Source organism: Pararge aegeria, chromosome 7, assembly GCF_905163445.1.
Source record: "Pararge aegeria chromosome 7, ilParAegt1.1, whole genome shotgun sequence".
NCBI lineage: Eukaryota > Metazoa > Arthropoda > Insecta > Lepidoptera > Nymphalidae > Pararge > Pararge aegeria.
The window spans coordinates 4,000,624-4,023,186 of record NC_053186.1 but is presented as its reverse complement, the minus strand read 5'-3'; the positions used below and the strand labels follow the sequence as shown (position 1 = coordinate 4,023,186).

Here is a 22,563-nt window from a genome sequence, read left to right as displayed (position 1 = left end):
GAAAGGCTTACATGTCATAGCGTATAGTATTCTACTAGTGCTACAAGCTCATTCATTTGATAGCCATATTGAGGAATGTGCGGGAGCTATTGTACTGTAGCGGTCTCCACATTACAACGGGAAAATTGTGTTTTTTACGCCCATTCTCGAAGAACAAATTATGATGTCCGTGTATATCTTGTGGTGATAATAGTAATGGTTCTAGCCCACCAACCCACATTTCTCTAAGCTATTTAAACTGCGTATAACGCAAAAAGTCACGCGTAACAGCTAGTTTGATAACAATGTGAAACGTTACAACCGAATTGAATAATAGTTAGTTATTCGATCCGGTAACCCTAATTATATCCAATTACCGATGAAAATCGATTAAAGCCATGTTCACACGACGCGTTTTTCAAACCTTTTAACCGTAATTACCAACAGCTTTCTTCGACTACCTCTGTAGCCTATTAACCCATTACCGGCCCACTTCAGGGCACGGGTCTCCTCTCAGAATGAAAAGGGTTTAAGGCCGTAGGCTACAACGCTGGCCAAGTGCGGATTTGTAGACTTCACACGCCCTTGAGAACGTTATGGCGAACTCTCAGGTATGCAGTTTTCCTCACGATGTTTTCCTTCACCGTTAAAAGCAAGTGACACTAGGCTATTAATGCTTGGATTATCTTATACTATTTTATAAAGCAGAAGAGTTTGTTTGAACTACTGGTCAAATTTGAAATTTTTCTTCACTGTTGGATATTCCATTTATATTATATCATCACACTAAGACCACCAATAGGAGCATAGCACCAATAAAGAATGTTTCAAAATCGGGAGTTTTTTTCTTCCTTTAGAGAACTCCCGCTGAGAACATTGTAGGAGCGAGGTTGGTCTATGCTGTACAAACTATCACTTCTATAAGAGTGGAAGTGACCTGTGCCCATTAGTTGGGCTTTAAAAAACTTCGGATGACGATGAAAGCTACGATGGTTCTAAAATCCCCTGATTTCAAAAAATAAGAATCAAAATTCTTTAACAAAACGCAAACGATACTATAATAATATCTACTGCTTTAAGCGATTGTGTAGATAAGCGGCAGTAACGCCCCTGATCTGAGAAAAAACCCGCAATACACTTAGCAGTAAAAAACGCTACAGGCGTTTGGATCGCTACGTATATTTCCAACCTTACACTCCATAATATATTCTCGCCTCAATGAGTAATAGCAGGCGAGCCGGACGCCGCTTTCTCCGGTGTCGTAACGTTACAGAACCGTTGTTAACTTGTCGTTACGTTTGTTATCTCTAATAACGAAAGCTGACCCTCTGATCAAAGGGTTCCAGGCAATAAACAGACTACAAACAGGCAATCCATCGCAGCGATCGATTGCAAGCGGATCGATGCGACACTTCAAAACTTCGGCAACACACGTCGTTGCCAAGATAGATCGTTATGACTTTTGCAACGGGACGCTTTTAAGGTTTATTATTTAACCGCAGTTTAAGAACCTGAAATGATGAGAAATTGAAGCTTAAAAACCACCACGTAGTAAGCTCATTCAGAGGTCCAATGAAGCTGTTTAAAAAGAGGAATCGTATGGTAAGTGTGATCGGCATATACCACGAGATAGAAGCGTCAAACTATTGTAGCTCTTTTTTTATCATCATCATTCTTTCATCTCTATTTTTATTGTCAGCCCACTACAGGGCACATGTCTCCTCTCAGAATGAGGAGGGTTAAGGCCGTACCACGCTGGCCTCCCAAACTTATCTTTTTTTATACCACTATAACTCTCATCTTTCAGTTCACTTATCATTATATATATAAGATTCAATCAATCAATCAATCAATATCCTTTTATTGCACACCACAAAAAGTACATAAAAAATAAAAGCATAACAAAACAGCGTATACAATTTAGCGGCCTTTCGCTAAAAGATTGTAAATTCGTCTATTATATTATATTATATTACATTCTCCAATAATTAACAAAATATTAAAATCTCAATAAGCAAATAGGCTACTTATATTCAATTGAAACGAGTGTACCAAACACGCCTTACAGGTTTAACATGTGCGCGAGATTGTTATGCTGACAATTTTCACGTCCTGATTCTAAGACATGACACGAGTAAATTAGTAGACTTAAAAAATCACTTATTTCGTCCATTTAGATCATAGAACTTGTTAGTAAGAAACACACAAATAACCTAATGTAAGCAATCCTCAAACACTAAATCTAAAACATATGACATGCTGGATTTGTCAGTACTTAGTAGCTCATAACTAAACCCAGTTTAAATCTCTTCAGGATCAGAAATAAGCAAAACCTGACCTTAAAAGTCGGTTTACATTAATGTAGTTGTTAACATAATAATACTTACAGCCAATTTCATCAAAAAACTTTGGCTTCTGTTTATTCGCCGAAATGTCATTTTGGTCACCAATTTTTTCACTATAATCAGTCACTTTGTCATTGTTTTTCACTAAATTTTGGTTTTTAACGGGAATTTTTGGTTTCGCTGCTTTAAATTTAAAATTTTTCAACTCTCCTTTGTCATCTAATATTGTTATTTCTTCGTATGAATTTACAGCATCAGAGTCCCCACCGAAGTTCTTTATAACTTGTTTATCGAACTTGTTATCACTCAAAAGTCTTGAGTAGCCGAAATTTACGTTATCGCGTATTAAGTTTTTTAAGTCAAACAGATCTTCGTTCACAGTTTCAGTTTCATCTTCAATGCATACAACATTTTTACTTTGGTATGATATTGTTAATATCACAAGTAAGGTAATTCTATTACCCATATTACTGGTTACTCATTTAATTAAAAATTATTTTTCATTAAAATACGTTAAAATAAAAAAATGAGGTTTTATAACACTTTAAATAAAAATAATCACTGCTTAATTGAACATTTAAAAAATAAAAGAGCTTGGTGACTGTCTAAATATCACAAATTCCGACACAAAGTGTTTTTAAAATTATTTTCACTTATTAGGAACAACAGTTTATTTAATTTAAATCCACATTCATTATTTTTGGTTACATGTGAGTTTTACAAAATTTTAATGACTAAATTACTCAGGACAATAGTTAAGTGAACAGCTACTAGGACTACATAAATTATTCAAAGATAATATAAATTAATTATAGCAACTTTTAAACAATACAATTAAATAATACTGTCTCAAAGCCAGCATATAATAAATCACCAAGAGTTTTGAAGCTTTTGACCCATAGCACTTAACACTCCACTTGAAGCGAGATTGAACCACTAACGTTTTTACAAATTTAACCGTAATATTAAACAAAAAAGCGAAAGTCCGTCGGACCTGACGTCAAGACAACGTGGTTGTGACGAAAAATTGATCTTTAGAGACAAGTTAAAGAGAAATGAAACTTACATAATCGTTTTAGGCCGCTTTTAACGTAGCTAATACTTAAGAGCTAACATCGACATCAGTCTGTTATCGAACCGAAAGGAAAAAAGGTCTGCCCTGTTACGTAGTTGATATCCCTTCGACACATACTAATCGGTTTGCATTATTGTTTCTTATTCCTCATCGCAAAGATCTGGAATGCCCTTCCAGCTTAGTCTACCCTGCTATATATAACATGAGTTCCTTCAACACATCTTCTAAGCAAGCCCAATCCACCTTGGCTGCACCATATGTATGAACTTGTAATAAAATATCTTTGGTAAAAAAAAAAAATACTATTTGTATCTGGCTGGTTTTGGAATAATTAAAAGTTAAAATTTTAAAGAAGTATGGAGGGTAGAGGTAAGGAGAGTCATCTTATATTGGAGAAAAGTTGAAAAAGTGTCCAGTTGTTGCGCTAAATAACAGTTCAAAAATCCTCCACAATGGCGCTGGTGGATGCACAGGGTATGGTATGAATGTAGCAATCGTAGATGAATTGAAGTATGCCGAGTTAAAAAATTTAATGTCATTATCGACTAAAGTAGTTAATTATTGAGAATTTCAACAACTTACGTTGTACAAAATATTGTGGTAAATATAACCTTACTTCCTTGTATCTCCATAATTCCTTGTTTATTTTTCAAGCCTACTCTAACAATATTTATATTTGGCGCTTCTTTTAAGAGTTACCCTGATGCAAATGTGGCGCCATCCTAATTTAATACATTTTGACGACACTTTTCCATATACACAGATGACTCTCCTTACCTCTACCCTCCATATAAAGAAGATAATTCCACATTCAAATTAGGAAAAGGTGTGATTTTTATTTGTATTTCGTACTGTGAAGATGAATGAATCTAATGAAGAAATGATGGTTTAAGCGTTTTCAATCCTCCTCGCAGTGGCGTGCACAGAGGGTATGCACAGGGTATGCAGATGATATATAATGAAGAAAATAAAAAGTAATTAGTAGCTTGTGTTATGGGTACTAAGATAACTGATGAATATTTATTTATATATTGCTTAAGACTATGCTCGAAGTATCATTGCGTGCTCAAATTAGAAATGAGTATACTCGTATAGAACAAGAGTTACCAAAGTGACAGCAATGGGCTCCATACAGTGGCGTGCAGACAGGGTATGCACAGGGTATGCAGATGATATAAGATGAAGAAAATCTCCAGTACGAGTTATAAATACTTAGGGGTAGGCTTTTAATAACTCTTACAATGCTTATTATTTATCGCGACTTGTCCTTAACCTTTTTTTTGTATAATTCGTACTGTAGATTTTCTTCTATTTATATCATTTGCATACCCTGTGCAACCTACCTCTTTGCATGCCACTGGCTCGAAGATCTCTGCGTGATCAAATTAGAAATGAGTATATTCGTATAGAACAAGAGTTGCCAAAGTGACGGTAATGGGCTCCATAGCTTGGAAGCCAGATGGACGTTGGAAATCAAGGTGCTGGAATGGCGGGCCCGCAACGAAGATAAAAATGTATGTCTTGTTCATTTTTTTTTATCTATAACCTTATTTTTAACCTACCCACATTTACCTGTATATCTTTGTTAAGTACTTATTATTTATCGCGACTTAATGATCACTAGCTGACCCGTGCAACTTCGTCTGCACCAAATCGGTTATTACCGGAAAACACAAATAAAGTGAAATTTTCTAAAAATGAATCCTAGCTAGACCGATTTATCGCCCCCGAAACCCCCTGTATACTAAATTTCATGAAAATCATTGGAGCCGATTCCGAGATTCCAATTATATATATACAAGAATTGCTCGTTTAAAGATATAAGATTTAGTTTAGCATAAATATAATTTTAGAATTTAACATGTAGATGACACAACCAATGATTGTCGACGGCGCAGGGTGTGTATGTATTACAACTTTTAAATATAAAACATTTTTGTATTTTTCGATTAATTATTAATAAAATTAATAATAAAATTTAAAAAAAAATAAGTTTAACACAGAACTTCTACTATATAAGAAGATTATATTAATTCTATGTATGAAGCTATAGAGGTTCTCATGAGCTGTCGAGCTGGGAAATTACCTTATTTACATAATAATTACCGCTCAATTTATATCGCTCGAAGTAGCCATAATTTTCTTTCACTTGACCTGCTTGTTAAACGTTACTAAAGTGAAAATTGCCATACAACTTGTAATCACGCACTAATATCATGAGATTTTGTGTACAAGTAGTACTTCGGTATCATGCTGTTAATTTAATGTCTAGCAGGGTGTTATAGCCTAGATAATATATTATATACTTTAACGACCTCCTTGGCGCAACGGTGAGCACTGTGAATTTAGGTAGGAGGTCCCGGGTTTGATTCCCGGTATTTGGGAATTTATTGTTTCAGAATTTTCTCTTGTCTGGTCTGGTGGGAGGCTTTGGCCGTGGCTAGTTACCACCCTACCGACAAAGACGTGCCGTTAAGCGATTTAGTGTTCCGGTGCGATGTCGCGTAGTAACCGATAAGGGGTATGACTACCATACTCAGTGGCGTGCACTGGGTTTCTTACCAGGGTATGCATACAGCAGGAAAATTGCATAAACAGCAAAAATCCTCCTTTTATACGAGTATATATAAATCAATTTTAGGGTATGCAGTGCTTTTGTGCATCTATGAAGTGCACGCCACTGACCATACTCCCTAACAGGTCAGCCCGCTACCATCTTAGACTACATCATCATTTACCACCAGGTGAGATTGCAGTCAAGGGCTAACTTGTAGTGGAATAAAAAAAAAAAAAATTATACTTAGTAAATAAGGCCGCTCTCTCAAAAAGTATTAATTCAACATTTTTTTTATAATATAATATACTACCGGTACAATAATATAAGGCCACTTTCTCAAAAAGAACTCAAAAAGTATTATGCGCCGCGTCCATTGCCACCTCAGCTTCGCGACACGCTGAGCTATGGTCTGGAAATCTAGTTCTCCTACGGATCTCCTCATGATTTTAATCAATACTTCCATACTAATTTTATAAAGCTAAAGAGTTTGTTTGGTTGAACGCGGTAATCTCAGGAACTTCTGATACGAATTGGAAAAATCTTGTTGTGTTTTATAGTCAATTTATTTAGGAAGACTATGGCCTATACAAAATTACACTACGACCAGTAGGAGCGGAATATTAATGCTAAATGATGCAAACACGTATCTTCCAAACCACTTTTTATGGTTTCTGATAAATAATGAAAACCCTTGCCAGTGGTAGAGCCTCTACAAAAGTACAGAAGTGCTAGATTACTATAGGTATTTAAATAAATTAATTATGAATATTATTAATTACAATTTGCTTTTAGTTTTCGCCATTTCACGTAATTGTTTTCGCATGATTTTCCCACTTGGAGTCTTTGGTATCTCTCTCACGAACATGACGCCGCCGCGTATGTGCTTTGGATTTGAAAGCTGAAATATAATAAAAATATATTTAAAAATTAGTAATACGTTTTGCCATGTGTTGACGGCAGATCTAAATAGATGGACATAAATTAGTGACATTTTAGTGTTAGGTGATGCGAGTAGACTGTTATTGGCTATTGATGAGAAGTTATAACGTGGATATATCGAACAAAGCTCATCATATGTTGGAAAGCTGAGGTATCTAAGGCTGCCTTTTTTGCCAGAACGCATGACAGAACCAAATTAGTCAGAACCTTCAAGCAGCGTATAATCTCGCACCTAAGCAGGGCCGACGCGCTTATTTACGCGAACTAGGTAACGGCCTACGATGCTCTTAGTGCGGCAATCGAGGGAATCGAAATTAGAGAGTAGAGAATCATTCTTTTCCACAAAAAACTGAGCTGGGTAGGCTACCAGATGGGATTCCTATTTCTACCGCGTAAGGTTACTGAGTGTGTGGCGGTCTCCACATTACCTAAATAGATGGCGCCACAAAGATCCTGCATCGCGCTCGCGAAGTTTTCATAAATAACGCCCATACATAAAACTTCCAAAGATGGTCGGACTGCGGTCCCCGAGCATGAACACCCGCTCGGAGGATTACCTTGACATTGTTACGGCAGAGCGTATCACCGTAGCTCTCTTACAAGTGCACAAGTACCTACTAGTAGAGCTTTTTGTGACACAACTCTTACGGGGAAGTACTATCGCCATGTTTATTTCTGCCGCTAAGCAGCATTGTTGCAATGTGGTCCAGTCTGAAGGCCGGTGCAGTCGCATGAGGTGCTCCATCTGCATCTTGCCTTCAATTATTACTATAAATAAGTGACTAGTGTGACATTTTCTAGAAAGTCTGTCCTGTGAAAATAAACTATTATTTATATTGAATCGAAACAGCGCCATCTATCGACAATACTGCTTCCAATATTACCTTTTCAGCAACATAAGCCTTAATCGCCTCCTCACTCAGGTTATACCCCGTTTGTAGCACAACGAACGCCAGCGGTACTTCCCCCGCGGTTTCATGTGGCACCCCCACCACTCCCGCGTCTTTGATACCCGAGTGCTGGAGCAGTACTGCCTCCACTTCAGCGGGAGCAACCTTGAAGTCAACAATTTATTTCAAATAAATTTTAGTATTTTTATTAGTGTTTTCCTACACTTACAGGAATTATCAATTTTATAAATTTAAAATGCATTTTAAATTTATTAATTTTAGAAGTGGTAGAGCTTTTGTTGTAGTCCACCAATCCGCACTGGGCTGGTGGTGGACTAGGGCCTTAACCCCTTCTTATCGTAGGAGGAGACAGGTGCCCTGTAGTGGGCCGGCAATGGGTTGATATGATGATGATGAGTAGAGCTTCATCCGGCCAAGCTTGAACCTCCGTGTTTTTTTCCGATCTGAAAGGCGGCCTTGCGTATTTGATAAAAGGCTTCACAACTACGTCTAACTCGTGTTGCTCTATTCACAGGCGATGGTTTTCCGATTAACATTACTATGATAAAAACCACACACATATTACCACGATAATAAAAAAAAAACATTATCATCACTTCAACCAATAGAGTTCTACTGAAGGACATAAGTATTAGTACAGGCTATTACTCTCCACCGTCCTGTGCTGCATGTATACAGCGACTGCCTGTGGGTCCCTCGATATCGTATGCCCACATAATGAGGGATCCACCAACACTGCCTTTCTTTACAGCTCGGGTTCGGTATTGGTTCATCCATCGGGCCTCCTTGCTACGTGCTTCCATTGCCATTTTATCTTTGCAATTCATGCTGTCTGTAAATCTGGTGCTTCTTTAAAAAACTTACATACCAGAGTTAACATCTTGGATATATCATTTTATCGCTTACACGTGATAAAATAAAAAGAAAGCAACGTAAAGGGTCTTAACACTATATCACCCTTGCATCATAAGAGAGGAGATCTGCACTCAACTTAGGGTAACTTATACGCTGAGAGTTTCAAAATAAATAAATATGTAAACTTATTACTACAATATTCACATCGCCATTTAGCCCTATTTAGTGTTATGGGTACTAAGACAGCTAATGAATATTTATATGAATATAATATACACAAATACTTATAATATACAGATAAACACCCAACACTGAAAAACATTCATGTTCATTACATATATTTTCCAGCTGTGAGAGTGGAACCCATGGCCTTGGATTCAAAAAGGAGGGTCGTTGCCCACTTCGGTCAAATTATAAATATATATAAATACTAGCGGACCCCAGCGCCATCTGTCGGGCTGATTTGTGAATCTAAGCCACCCAAACGCATACCAAAATATTCATTCAAATCGGTCCAGCCGTTTAGGAGGAGTTCAGTGACATACACACGCACACAAGAAATATATTATTACATTTTTAAAGACCGTCCTTCAAATATCTATGTAAAATGTATGGTTTTACTTATTTTATTACATACCTGAAACCCTTTATATTTGATAAGTTCTTTTAAGCGATCGATAATAAAAACGTATTTGTCATCGTCATAATATCCAATATCCCCGGTTCTGAAGAAACCTTCATCATCAAAGTCTTCTCTTCTATCTTTGCCGATGTATCCTTTCATTATCATGGGCCCCTTCAGACATATTTCACCTGCCTGGTTTGGTCCCAAGACTTTTCTTGTTTCTACGTCTACTATCTGTGGAAAAGAGCACGATAACCTTAAACTTCAACGTGAAAATGGAAACCGAAATATTACTTCACAGGCTTATAGAGGTACATTATTTACAGTCTCTGAGACTTATATGTGAAACCGAGACGCTAATAGTTTTTAGTAAAACACTGCCATAGTTTATACTGAAACGAAACCGATTCAGCCATAACATCACATGCAAAACTATTAATGTCACTTTATTAGGTATGCGTCGCGTGGCGTAGGTACTATGCACGTGTCGGTCTTTTATATTCAAAAGGGTTGTCATAAATAAACACTTAGAATGTTTTAAATTATTTATTTATTTATACTCTTTATTTGTACACCACTCAGAAAAACGAGACAAAAGAAGAACAAACACATGAAGAATGAAGCAGGATACAAAAGGCGGCCTTATCGCTAAGTAGGGATCTCTGCCAGGCCAAGGGCGGATCCAGCTTTGGCGCCAGGAGGGGGTCACATAGTCGTGGTCAAGTCGAGAACTTGTGATTTAATTTTGAGGACAATAGATAGAAGTAAAAAGTAGGTATTTTATTAATGTACCTAAAAATTGTAACCTTGAAAAACTTAACTTGTACACGATTTAATTCTGCGCAACGTAGAGAAAGACCTTTCTGCTGTCGCTACACTGACAGGTAGTGTAGCCATAATACATACAAATGTTGTTATATAAGGATACATATCGATGTCACAATTTAAAATAAGATCAGAAATCGACTTTGGTACGAGTATGTCCTGGCTCCACTGCCACGCCTGCCACTTCACCATCCACAGCCGATATTCATTTCCAATAACAGAAACTGGAGTGTTATCTAGTAATAAATAATCGGTAGCTAGTTGTTTTACAATTTCACTGTCTTCATTACTAATAGGTTGGGGAAAAAGTGTTTTCGCATTATAGTATGTATGAACTTGTAATAAAATCTCTTTGGCTATACTGTTTGCATGTGGCTGTTTTTGGAATCATTAAAAGAGTCATGACCCCCATAAACCCCCCCCCCCCCCCGGATATATAAATACATATTTTAACATACCATAAATACTTAAATATGAGTTTGAGTAGATAAATAAATAATAATAGTTGTCTTTACTGAGCGAGATAATGACACTTAACAGCATTTTTAAATATGCCAAGTGACTTCGACTGTCTTATGTTCAATGTATTATAAGATGTTGTATGGAGAAATGTGCTTCTTATTTTTACAGAGTGATTCCTTATGAAATATACTTATGCACTTTTCAACAGTATTTCGTAATTCGGTTAAACGTTGTTTATGAATTTTAGTATAGACAGCTCCCGCGCAGAAAACCTAGAAAAAATTCGGCTAACTAAACTCGTCTTCGCCGTCCCATCAAGTTGGTTTTTACCTTAACGATAGCGCTATTTAAAACTTGACCAACTCCAGCTGCTTTGGTTCTTGGATCAGAATTGTAGGTATCTCTGGTTACAGCTAACGTACTCTCAGTCATTCCGTAGCCTTGCAACACTGCTTTTAGATTTGGGAATCTGAAATCATTAATATTAATGTTAGATTTATCTTTTACTTCAGCTATCTACTAAGTTAGTACACTATACACTACCACAGTACACCATCTAGTAACTAATTATATCCAGGGCGTATTTGTGAGAGGCAATTTCAATACGGCTGAAGGTCGATTTTAAAGATCCAAACCTTTTGGATAGAAGCAGGCGTTACTTTGCGGAATTCCATGAAATATTATGACTTATTTATAACTTAACATATTCAGAGGTACGTATGGGATAGGAGCTAAGATAAATAGGTTGGCGGTAACGAAGGTATAAAAGGCGACACATTTGACGAATGACGTTGTGTGTGTCCCCGATGTCGCCGAGCCCTGGGGCTCTTCTCATGGCGAGCTCTGAAATGTCCATCCGAAAAATCTTACTTTTTACTTAACCATTATTCATTGTAAAGTCAAATTACACAATACAGTTTCTCCTGCTTTTTGCGGAGTAGTTCAGTAAATTAAGCTTAATTGTATAAGATTAAACCTTCCTATATATAAAAGGATAGGTAGCAGACAAAGATGCTAGTCTGCCTATCCTATTAAGGTTCTTAAAAAAAAGTAAATTCATCTTAAAGTTTCGGGATTATTATTATTCTCAGAAAATACCTGAGAAACTCGGATATTTTAATTCTGTCACAATCTGACCTTAACCATAAGCTTAAGGTAATCCACAGTGTGCAGAACTGTTTAAAGAAGGCACTGACACATTGACTGATCTGTTTCGAACCTATATATGTGGAGAGTTGTTGACTGGGAATCTAGATAGTGGAATCAGATAGCGAATCATTATAAAAATAGAGAAGATTGCTTCATTTCTATGTGCAGCGTGAAATAACTCCACTAACCTTGCTTTCACAGCTTCAATAGTGTCATCTCTTAAAGGAGCTGCACCAGAATATACCAATTTTATCGTACTGACGTCATAATTAGCTTGGGTCTTGCAAACTGCTATGAGAACAGGTGGAGCAACTGTTACTTGCACTATCTGAAAATTGTTGTTATTATTTATAAAATAAACAATTATTAATGTAAGTCGTTCGTGTCTAAAAACGTGCAACGTTCCTCTTCTTGATGATTTGCATTTAATTTCGTTGTTTTTTATTTAAGAACTTCTAGATCGAAAGCTGATTCTTTAAATTGTTCTTTAATGTACAGTGTAAACGATTAAATAACGTATACAAAAAACCACTTACTTTATAGGTCTCGATAGTTTTCATATACAGATCAGGATCAAACTTCTGCAAATGTACTAAAGTGCCTCCAGAACAAAATACTCTTAACGTTCCTACCATCCCCATGACATGGTACCACGGCGTAACAAACAAATTTATTTCCTCTGGGTCCATTGTGTACGGCCTGCAAGAATTTCCTTTACTTATAAATATTATTTATAACAAGAGATCCAACAGTTCACCTTGTGGAACACCCTTTTGACAAAAGAAAGTTAAGATGCAAAGAGAGTAGTTTAAGAATGGATGTAGAAGTGTTTTTGCAATTATGCGTAGTAAACTATGATATATTCAAAATTATGAGGATGCAAAAGCAAGTCTTTCGAAGTGAGTTCCTAATTGCACGGTTTGTGCTGTTCGCGTCCACGTCTATCTGGATTTATGCAGTTCTACCAATGCTGCGCTTACTGGATCGGGGTCACCATTCCAACAACTTGGGTCCCTAGCGATCATCAGTTCTCCAAGCTGTCTAACCCTCCATCGCCACTTCAGAATTGCAACTTTTCAGGCTATGACGGAAATTAATCTTAGTATTATAAAATAACTTACTGTTCGCATGTAGCTATTAAATTCAAATGTGTCAACATAACTCCTTTTGGTAAACCCGTAGTTCCTGACGAATATAATATTAGAGCTGTATCAATTTGTCCAACCACATCTTGTACTTCGAAATTTTCTAAATTTATCTCAACATCAGTCGCTGGTTTTGTTAAATCTTCATAAAGTAGTGTGTTGTTAGGTTTTGCTTGCCCGAAAAGTATAACTTTTTCAAGATAGGGTAACGTTTCAAAAGATTTAGCGTCTTTTTCGTAGGCGGTTGGGGAGGAGAATAAGATTTTGGGTCTCGATATTCCCAGAACGTGCTTGAGTTCACCTGTACGAGATAAATTTTCACTTTAGTTTTATTAGAACTTCTTTTAATATAATTAGGAAATTTTCTGAATACAATATGGGAGTATTATTTGATGCACAGGGAAAAGACTGGTGCGGTTTGTCAGCCGACCATAAAAAGAGAGTTGAACGTGGCCATTCTTTTACGTGTTGTTATGCTAAAGTTTTTCTTTGTCTTTTCTTTTCATAATAATTATTAAGTTTCTAAATAATAATTCATTGAATTAGCATTTTTGTGGAACTAAAAGTTTTGGTATTAAAATAATTTCTTTTATGAAACAAAACTTGTTTTGTTTCCTGATTCAACTTAGGTACGACTTAATTTTGTGTATTATTATGTCACGCATTTTTGGCTCAACAAAAGCATCGACCTGGATGTTATTTAGCAGATATAAACGCTTGCACCCTTAAGACGGGCACAGGGTACTTTCATCCCGGGAAAGTTGGATGGACATACCTTCTGTATAAGATGGATTCACACAAGTCAAAGTAGCACCTGTACACATAACTCCTATGGCAACAATGTAATATTCTCTCCTATTCTCTGAACATATGCCAATAGTATCTCCCTTTTTAACGCCCATACGAGCGAGTGAGATGGCAAGGTGCATGGCATCTTTAACTAGCTCTCGATAGGATAATTTGTTGTGTGTTTTGCCGTTGATCTGAAATGCAAGATATTGGCTGTAATTTTTATAAATATTTTCTTACTTGGTACGAAATGTGTAGGAAAGTTTAATAGAGTCGTAAAAAACTATTTTTAAAATGTCTAGTTGTCGCCTAAAAAATAAAAATCCCAGGGCAGTTGGGAAAATGTATGACTCGAGTTCTTAAAGACCGCTTTTGTGATAATTGGGGAAAAATAAATACATGCTCGGGACGAGGGATAACTTAAAAGAAGAACTATTTAATATTGATGTTGATTAACTTAAAGAGAGAGGAGGAAGCGTTTGCCAGAAATACGTATGTTATGGTTTAGAGTGAGAGGGAAGGAGCCTGCCTTCCGCTGCCGTGTGCGTGAGAGAAAGGGAAGCTAGACAGACTGGCGCCGTAACGCGTTACGTAACGAAGCGGTCTACCCTCCCAAAAGAAGTAATCACTTTAAAATTACACTAGGGTACTCACCAGTGCAACTTTATTGTTGTGCGGCCATAACTTCTGAAGCAAATATTTGCCACAATTCAAATGCGGCGGTACTCTCAGAAACGTATCGTCGCCATATAAATAATTAGGGTTACGCAGCATTTTTATGAATTAGATTCTGAAAATCTGTAACAATTAGTTAGGTTCGTGTTACAATTACATAGAAGCGTGTAAAAGGCTGATTGTTATCACTAGTTTTTGTTTCCAACAAGACGGCCAACTGGCGCAGTGGGCAGCGACCCTGCTTTCTGAGTCCAAGGCCGTGGGTTAGATTGCCACAACTGGAAAATGTTTGTGTGATGAACATAAATGTTTATCTGTATATTATAAGTATTTATGTATTATTACATCTTAGTACCCATGACACAAGGTAAGCTTATTTTGGGGCTAGATGGCGTTGTGTGTATTGTCGTAGTATAATTATTTATTTATTTATTTTCCACTACAGGTTACCCTTTGACGGCAATTTTACCTCGTGATGTGTAATTCTTATTATAAGATGATGCGGTCTTATATGTAAGTGGGTGTACCTAAAAAGCAGTGGCGTGCACTGCATACATGCACAGAAGCACTGCCTACCCTAAAATTTATATATAACTCGTACAGGGTTTTTGACCAGGGTATGCATTAAGCAGGTACATGGCACAAAATGGAAAAAAATCCCCTCCAATACGAGTTATATAAACTTATTTGGGTATGCAGTGCTTTTGTGCATGTATGAAGTGCACGCCACTGAACTCGTATAGGAGGAGAATTTTTGCCGCTTTATACCCTGGTAAGAACCCCAGTGCACGCCAATGCTAAAAAAGCTATGTGAGTTGTTTTAAATCCGTAACTCCTAATCAGCTTATCAGCCCATCGTACTCAACGCTTGGCGCTGGGCGGCACGTCGTAGTGGGTAGGATAAATAGCCACAGCTGAAGCCCACCAGACCATACCAGAGAAAACTTAGAAATTTTAATTCCCACAAACACAAAAGCTCTCAACACTGCGCTCGGGATTGAGATTCGTCATCATCATCTGTTTAACCCCGACCCCCTACAGGGCACCCAGAGTACCTAGGTTTTAGGCAGTGGTCCACCACGCTGGCCAAGTGTGAATTGGTAGCCTTTGAGAACATTATTCAAAAATAGGCATTCAGGTTTCCTCACGATATTAGCTCTGAAAAGTTAGAGGTGTGACCCGAGGACAGAACTTGGGAAATTAGTACCCCTGAAAGTGGGGCCGAGGTCCTAGCAACTAGGCTCACCACTTTAGACTAACATAGTTATCTTTAGTCATCTTGAGCAGAAGTAATAAGCTTAATATCTTTTATAAATTATCTAGAGATACTTAGATCTAATTCACTTATGAACACGTAATAGTAAGGAAATAATAGAACTATTTACTCTAATCTTAAAACAGCCGAAAAAATTCGATTAGATTAATGAATTTCAGTCCTTAATCGTGACTAAGCAATTACTAAACAAAAACTAAGTGCAAGGCTAGTTGATTGGAAAAAGGAACAAGTTTTCATGACTAGCTGTTACCCGCGACTTCGTCTAATGGTAAACCGTCAGTTTTTCTGTGGATTCATAAGTACTTTAATAATAAAATAATAAATATACTACGACAATACACACAACGCCATCTAGCCCCACAGTAAGCGTAGCTTATGTTATGGGTACTAAGATAGCTGATGAATATTTTTATGAATATAATACACATAAATACTTATAATATACATATAAACACCCAGACACTGAAAAACAATCATGTTCATCACACAAACATTTTCCAGTTGTGGGAATCGAACCCACGGCCTAGGACTCAGAAAGCAGGGTCGCTGCCCACTGCGCCAGTCGGCTGTCAAACCATGTCGTAGGTACATATATTTTACGTACCAATAGTTTTCTCAGCACACGCCAAATAATTAATTAATATTCGTATTTTGCTACTTTACGATGCAATATTCTTAAAATTATTTAATTCTTTGAAATGATAGCCTATGTTATTTCGTCATAGTTTTGCTTTCTATTGCTAAAAAAATGATTACGTTTCAAAGCCTATAGTGGTTTAAGATCTTTATTTCTCAAAAGAATTATAAAAAATTCGCTTAGTTGGGAAACATTAAACTTAAAAATAAAACATGTTGTGAGTGTACACTATAGAAGGTACATATACTCGTAAATCTATAAAGCATAACTTAATGCAGCTTAAATAAAATGTCCGTACAATCGGGTAGTTTCACAAATATTACCGAGCAAAATCATACGAGTTAAACAAAAATCATCGTTTACTGGAAACAAGTTATAACTTAATAGAACAAATAATATATATTATATTATTGAATCAGTGATAGCCCAGTGGGTAGGAGCTGGACTTCACGTTCGGGAAGGCAAGTTCGAATCCCAGCACATACCGCCTGTAATGGAAACCAAAAAAAAAGTTTGTTGATCATTTTGTACCTCGCGACGCTTAAATTCGCGTCATAAAGTCCCTGCGAGACGAAAACTTTAATTGTACCAATATCAATAAAGCGGTGTTAGAGCATTGGGTAAGAACTCGACTTCACTTTCGGGGGCCGAGTTCGAATACCAGCTCGCACCTCTAACTTTTCTAAGTTATGTGCGTTTTAAGTAATTAAAATATCACTTGCTTCAACGGGGAAGGAAAACATCGTGAGAAAACCTGCATGATTGAGAGTTCTCCATAATGTTCTCAAAGACGTGTAAAGTCCACAAATCCACGCTTGGCTAGCGTAGTGGGCTGTGGCCTTAGCCCTTCCCACTAAGAAGAGACCCGTGCTATGTAGTGGCCCAGTTATGGGTTGACAATGATGGCGCACGTCTTTTGCAAGAATAAATAAAGACTCGTAACCCCTATATAATATACTCGTACGTCGCTGCACCATAACACCGCGTCTCCATAACTCGCCATAGATGTTTCTTAGTGCACCAAAATTAAAGTACCTAATTCGAAAAATATTAAAATAAAAAAAACTTACTAAAAAATTGTGATTTTTTTGTTTGTTATTATTCAGTTTGTGTATTTATTAAAACACAATAATTGTTTTCATGCCACTCAAGTAATTTTTTATCACTAAGGGCCATCGCCCACGGCGACTTTTTGTAGCGATACAGTAGCGATGCTGTCGCGTGTCCGCATCGATACAGTCGCGAAACGGTCGCTAGCTGTGTGCCCTCGCCCACGGTCTTAGATTCAGTCGCGAAGCAAACGCGATACTGTCGCGCTTCTGTCTCGATGCAAACGCGATTCAGTAACAGCACAAAAATACCTGCGATCGCTACAGTTGCAAGATGGACTCCGTTGAGGCAACATTAGTCACGTTGTCTTTGGTGCTGCTTTTACGTAAGCAGCCGAAGCGCAGGCAACGAAAGCAGCGTCAATATTGGATGCACCCATTTAATAAAGAGAGATTACTCAGTGGACATCATGTAACAACGTTTAAAATACTAAAATCCTATGATCTCAAATTCAGAAGTTGTTATAGAATGTCATATTCGACGTTTTGTGAATTGCTTTCCATTGTAAAACCAGAGTTGACACGCAGAAATACAGTGATGAGACAATGTATATCAGCTGAAGAACGACTAACAATAACTTTAAGGTAAGAAAAACCAAATTTTATGTTAATTATCTTTTAATAGTTTTTGCACATTTTTAATCACAACTTAAAAAAATAATTATTATAATTCAATATTAATCATACTTAAACTTAATTAAGGTTTTAATTTCTTACTTTTTACTTTACGGCGAATATAGGTTTGTGATAATAGAATCTTGTGTAGAATCATCATTACTGTAATTATATTCATTATCATTATCATTATGTTGCAATGAACTACCTGCAGTATTGACATTGGCACCAGCAGGCGTTGGCGCCGAGTGGTAGCTATTTATTAGTTGCGACACACTACTTTCATTGCTTGTACGAGCAGGAGTTGTGTCGTAGCTTTGGTATCCAGACTGATATCCATAGTGACTGGTGTATGCAGACGTTTGTGCCATATTGTTATATTTGCGAAGCAAATTTATCATTTCAGCTTTCGCATCGAGTTTATATTCTTCTTTTATGGAATTAAAATGTGGAAAAAGTGAAAGTAAAAAATGTTGATCTGGATGTTGAATGGCGGGCGTGGCTTTGTTCAATTTCTCAGTTAGAATTTCGTATAATTTGTTTTGTGCATCATCAACGCCATCACTTGTTTTAAGCTTCTTTGATTTTGGAATAACAAAAGATTCCAAACAGCCTTCGGAGTCGTTTTCCTCAGTAACTGTAGGTCGACTTGGTGGTCTGATTTCGGTCAAAGGTTGTAAAAATGACAATAATTTATAGTAAACATATTGTTTTCTGGGTTTAGCCCCGGACCCACTGGGACAATTTTTTTCTTTCAGCCGTTCTCTGTTAAAGCAATCTTTTAAACTTTTCCATTTTTTCTGGAGTTCAATAGCTGAAAAAAGATATACAAATTTATTATTGTTATGCAATTGAAAAATTAATGCAAATGGAGCTAGAACCTTACGACCTTGGCATCCCTATTTAGCTCGGATCATCTTGACTCGGAGAGTTAAAATGAATATCACCCTTAAATTGCCTACCCCGACAAGGATTACAGGTTTACAGGCGTGATTTATATATTTGTAGGTATGTATTTTTTATTACTTTATTTTCTTTTTTCCTTTTTTTACAGGTACTTAGCAACTGGATGTAATTTCACAGATCTTCATTTGGACTTTAAATGTGGACATACTACTGCACGTACGATTGTAAAGGAAACTGTGGAAGTAATATGGAAAAAAGTAAAAGACATCTCCATGCCAGAGCCAACAGAAGAATTACATTTAGAAACCGCTGAAGGATTTATGAAACATGCTAATTTTCCTAACTTAATTGGAGCAATAGATGGAAAACATATAAGAATTATAAAACCATGTCATACCGGCTCAGAATATTACAATTACAAACATTTTTTTTCCATCGTTTTGTTAGCAATATGTGACGCTAATTACAATTTCATAGATATAGATGTCGGATGTTATGGAAAGAGCTCAGATTCAACAATACATGACAGCAGCGAATGGGTAAAAAAGTTACGACAAGGAAATTATAATTTACCTCAACCAAGACCTATATCTAACAATGGAATACCTATACCGTTTTCGTTTATTGGCGACGAAGGATTTGCTTTATCACAACACTTGCAAAGACCATACGCTGGTAAACATTTACCACGAAAGAAGAGAATATATAATTACCGTTTGACGCGCGCAAGGCGTTATATTGAATGTACGTTTGGTATATTGAGTAACAAATTTAAAATTTTCAACCGGCCCATAAACGTTAATGTAGATTTTGCTACGAATATTGTTAAAGCGTGTTGCGTATTGCACAATTTTATACGTAAGCGAGATGGGTACAAGTTTGATCACACTTTGAGTATAGTCGGATTCCAAGATCCACCTGCCAGTGATAATTTACTTTTAATTGGAAGACGAAGATCAGAACTAAGTGGTACTGCAATCCGAAACATATATACTGACTATTTCACCGGTGTAGGTTCTGTACCGTGGCAAGATTCAAAAATTTGAAATAATTTCACCTAAAATAGCTATAAGTAACTAGAAAGGGCTGTAAACGTAACTTAATTCACTTATTCTGGAACATCTATATCTCATTAATTCTCACCACTCATCTACATTTATAATGATAAAATTTAATAAAGTTAAATAACTTACCACAAGCATTCTTTTCTTTATTTGTTTTTTCTCCAAATTCTGAATCAAATATTTCATTTATCTCTTCCCATGCCTTTCTTTTTGCAATCTTATTCGAATACTCAGGAAGACGCGAGTCCCATATTACAGGACGGTTCTGAATTGCCATAATAAATGATTCAGTGTCGAACGACTCCATTTTACGCATGTGACGGACAACAGCACTCTCGACCTGTCTGTGTTGCACTGATGCTCGGTTCTCCATTCACGCACCGCCCTCCCTCCGTTCTTCCCCCGATGTCGTCCGACACGGTCGCGCGTTTGCATCGATACAGTCGCGATGCAGTAGCGCGTTGCAAATGCGACTAACACGCGTTAGTAGTGATGCTGGCGTGCGTTTAGTAAATGCGCGACAGCATCGCTACAAAAAGTCGCCGTGGGCGAGGGCTCTAAATAAGCTCAAAACACATTTTACAATACTCTCATACTGTTATGTTACACCTCTCTAATAATAACTGGTTTTCAATTATGTGTGGAATTATTGCTGGGTACTTAAGGCCCTTTTTCACAGCCTTATCTAATACAACGTGTAACCGAATTACGAAATACTTTTGAAGGATGCATAAGTATATTTCATAAGGAATCTATCTATATATTAAATAAAAAGAAGCATATTTATTTTTCCATACAAACTAATTCAAAACAGTCTAAGTGTTTATTTATGACAACCCTATTAAAGATAAAAGACCGACACGCGCATTGTACGGTCTACGCTACGCGACGCGTACCTAATAATGTGACAGTAGTAACACAACAACAAGTTTGCATGTGACGTTGCATGGCTTTATCTGATTTCTTTCAGTAAAAACTATGCCAGTTGTTTACTCAAACACTATTAGCGTTTCGGTTTCACAGATACGTCTCAGAGACAGTTCATAATGTACCTCTAAAACCTGTGAACTATTATTTCGGTTTTCATGTACACGTTGTACCTGTATCACTGTTCTTAACGTTTTTTGTAAAAACATTATAAAGCGGGGAAGTGTCGTTAAATGCTCCTCCTAAATTTGAGGTTCTCTTCAAATATTTACGGTGTTATAAAATACCGTTTCCCGTTCTCATTGAAATATCTAAACTAGGCCAAATAACATGCTATACAGGGTAAAATTTATCTCCATATGATTGTCTTGTTAGTTACTATTTTTTTATAGGAAATAACTTTTATTCATACTACCAAATGGTAACTATTGCAACAGTGTGTTTGTAAATTGGATCGTGAATATTGGCCTTTACTTCTGTCATTGTTCATGATAAGGTTATCAAAATTAAGTGAGTGAAATGTTAGGTACAGTATTATGTCATATCTCACTACGCGTGTGTTTGTATAAAGCAATACGCATGATAACCAAGAAATATCGCAGTTTTATCAAAGCTATTTATAGTATAAACTGCGCAGCAAATTTTTGCAATTAATATTTAATTCTGTAAGTACTTTATTGTTCCTATTATTGTATGTTTTAGTATGTTATTGTTTTTTGTTCTACACTTACGTGAAAATGTTAGGGTTAAAATAGTTTAAAAAGAAAACACTAAAAAAACACGCTTTTTATTATAAACTGTGACTTGATCTAATCTACTATCAATTCCGTGACAACTCTAAGTAACTGTAATTAATTATTATTTAAAACAGGCCATTAAAAAGTAACAGCTAACGCCCTCTACCATCTAGTAGCTTAATGTTTTCTGTGGAATTTTTTAGGTACGCGAACGCCATCTGTTAGCAACGCCATAGGTTTTTTACATTTGGGTCTAGATGGCGCTGTAGTAATTAGTAAAAAATCTTATTTTTTATATTGAAAATTGGAATAATCTTCTCAGATTAGTGGATTGTCATCGGTCCTCGATATGTCTACAAAGTTTGAAAAAAATCTGACCGTTAAAAGTGGGACAAAATCGAGCTCAAAGGGGGGGGGGGCTCATACAGGTGAAGCTAATAAAAGCGTGTTAAAAAGGTTAGGGTTGACGTTTCCTTAAATCTCAGGTTACCTAGAGTCCGAACTTTTTTTAAATGGCGGCTATTCAATATAGCCTGCAGGTTTATAAATAAATAAATATACTACGACAATACACATCGACATCTAGCCCCAAAGTAAGCGAGCTTGTGTTATGGGCACCTACAAAGGTAAGCAGCCGATGAATATTTTTATGAATATAATACAGTTATAATTTCCACACAGATAGACACCCAGACACTGAAAAACCTTAGAATAAAAACCCAGTGAAAAACATTCATGTTAATTACATAAACATTTTCCAGTTGTGGGAATCGAACCAACAGCTTTGGATTCAGAAAGCAGGGTCGCTGCCCACTGCGCCGAAAAATAGATTGATTCAAAATGTTTAAGTACCAACTTACCTTAATCTTCCAAAGAGCCAAGTTTCCGAGGTATGAGCTATCAATAATTTACCCATGCTATTATTTTTAAATGGTGCCGAGTGCTGCAAAACTTTTATAAA

The 22,563-nt window shown here is 36.6% G+C and overlaps 3 protein-coding genes across 3 annotated transcripts in view; 1 reads left to right on the top strand and 2 right to left on the bottom strand.

Moving 5' to 3' along the window:
- The window catches only part of LOC120624948 (serine proteinase stubble-like), a 54,782-nt gene extending 37,375 nt beyond the window's left edge, over positions 1-17,407 (bottom strand). The window contains exons 1-11 of the mRNA XM_039891788.1: positions 17,315-17,407; positions 14,311-14,454; positions 13,643-13,850; positions 12,844-13,168; positions 12,259-12,421; positions 11,911-12,050; positions 10,904-11,042; positions 9,299-9,520; positions 7,780-7,950; positions 6,736-6,854; positions 2,367-2,638 (exon numbers count right to left, since the gene is read on the bottom strand). Coding sequence (XP_039747722.1) covers positions 2,367-2,638; positions 6,736-6,854; positions 7,780-7,950; positions 9,299-9,520; positions 10,904-11,042; positions 11,911-12,050; positions 12,259-12,421; positions 12,844-13,168; positions 13,643-13,850; positions 14,311-14,430 — 1,879 coding nt within the window. The 5' untranslated portion in view covers positions 14,431-14,454; positions 17,315-17,407. The remainder of the gene's footprint in view (positions 1-2,366; positions 2,639-6,735; positions 6,855-7,779; positions 7,951-9,298; positions 9,521-10,903; positions 11,043-11,910; positions 12,051-12,258; positions 12,422-12,843; positions 13,169-13,642; positions 13,851-14,310; positions 14,455-17,314) is intronic.
- Positions 17,408-17,412: 5 nt separating this feature from the next.
- On the bottom strand, positions 17,413-20,486 carry LOC120624951. The gene is made up of 2 exons (XM_039891790.1): positions 20,068-20,486; positions 17,413-18,782 (listed from the first exon to the last, which is right to left on the bottom strand). The coding sequence occupies exons 1-2, from the start codon at positions 20,309-20,311 to the stop codon at positions 18,079-18,081; spliced, it is 948 nt and encodes a 315-aa protein (XP_039747724.1). The 5' UTR covers positions 20,312-20,486; the 3' UTR covers positions 17,413-18,078.
- LOC120624950 (protein ALP1-like) lies at positions 17,601-20,072 on the top strand. Its single transcript, XM_039891789.1, has 2 exons — positions 17,601-17,938; positions 19,023-20,072. Exons 1-2 carry the CDS (start codon positions 17,628-17,630, stop codon positions 19,918-19,920), a joined length of 1,209 nt encoding a protein of 402 aa, XP_039747723.1. The 5' UTR covers positions 17,601-17,627; the 3' UTR covers positions 19,921-20,072.
- Positions 20,487-22,563: the final 2,077 nt, after the last annotated feature.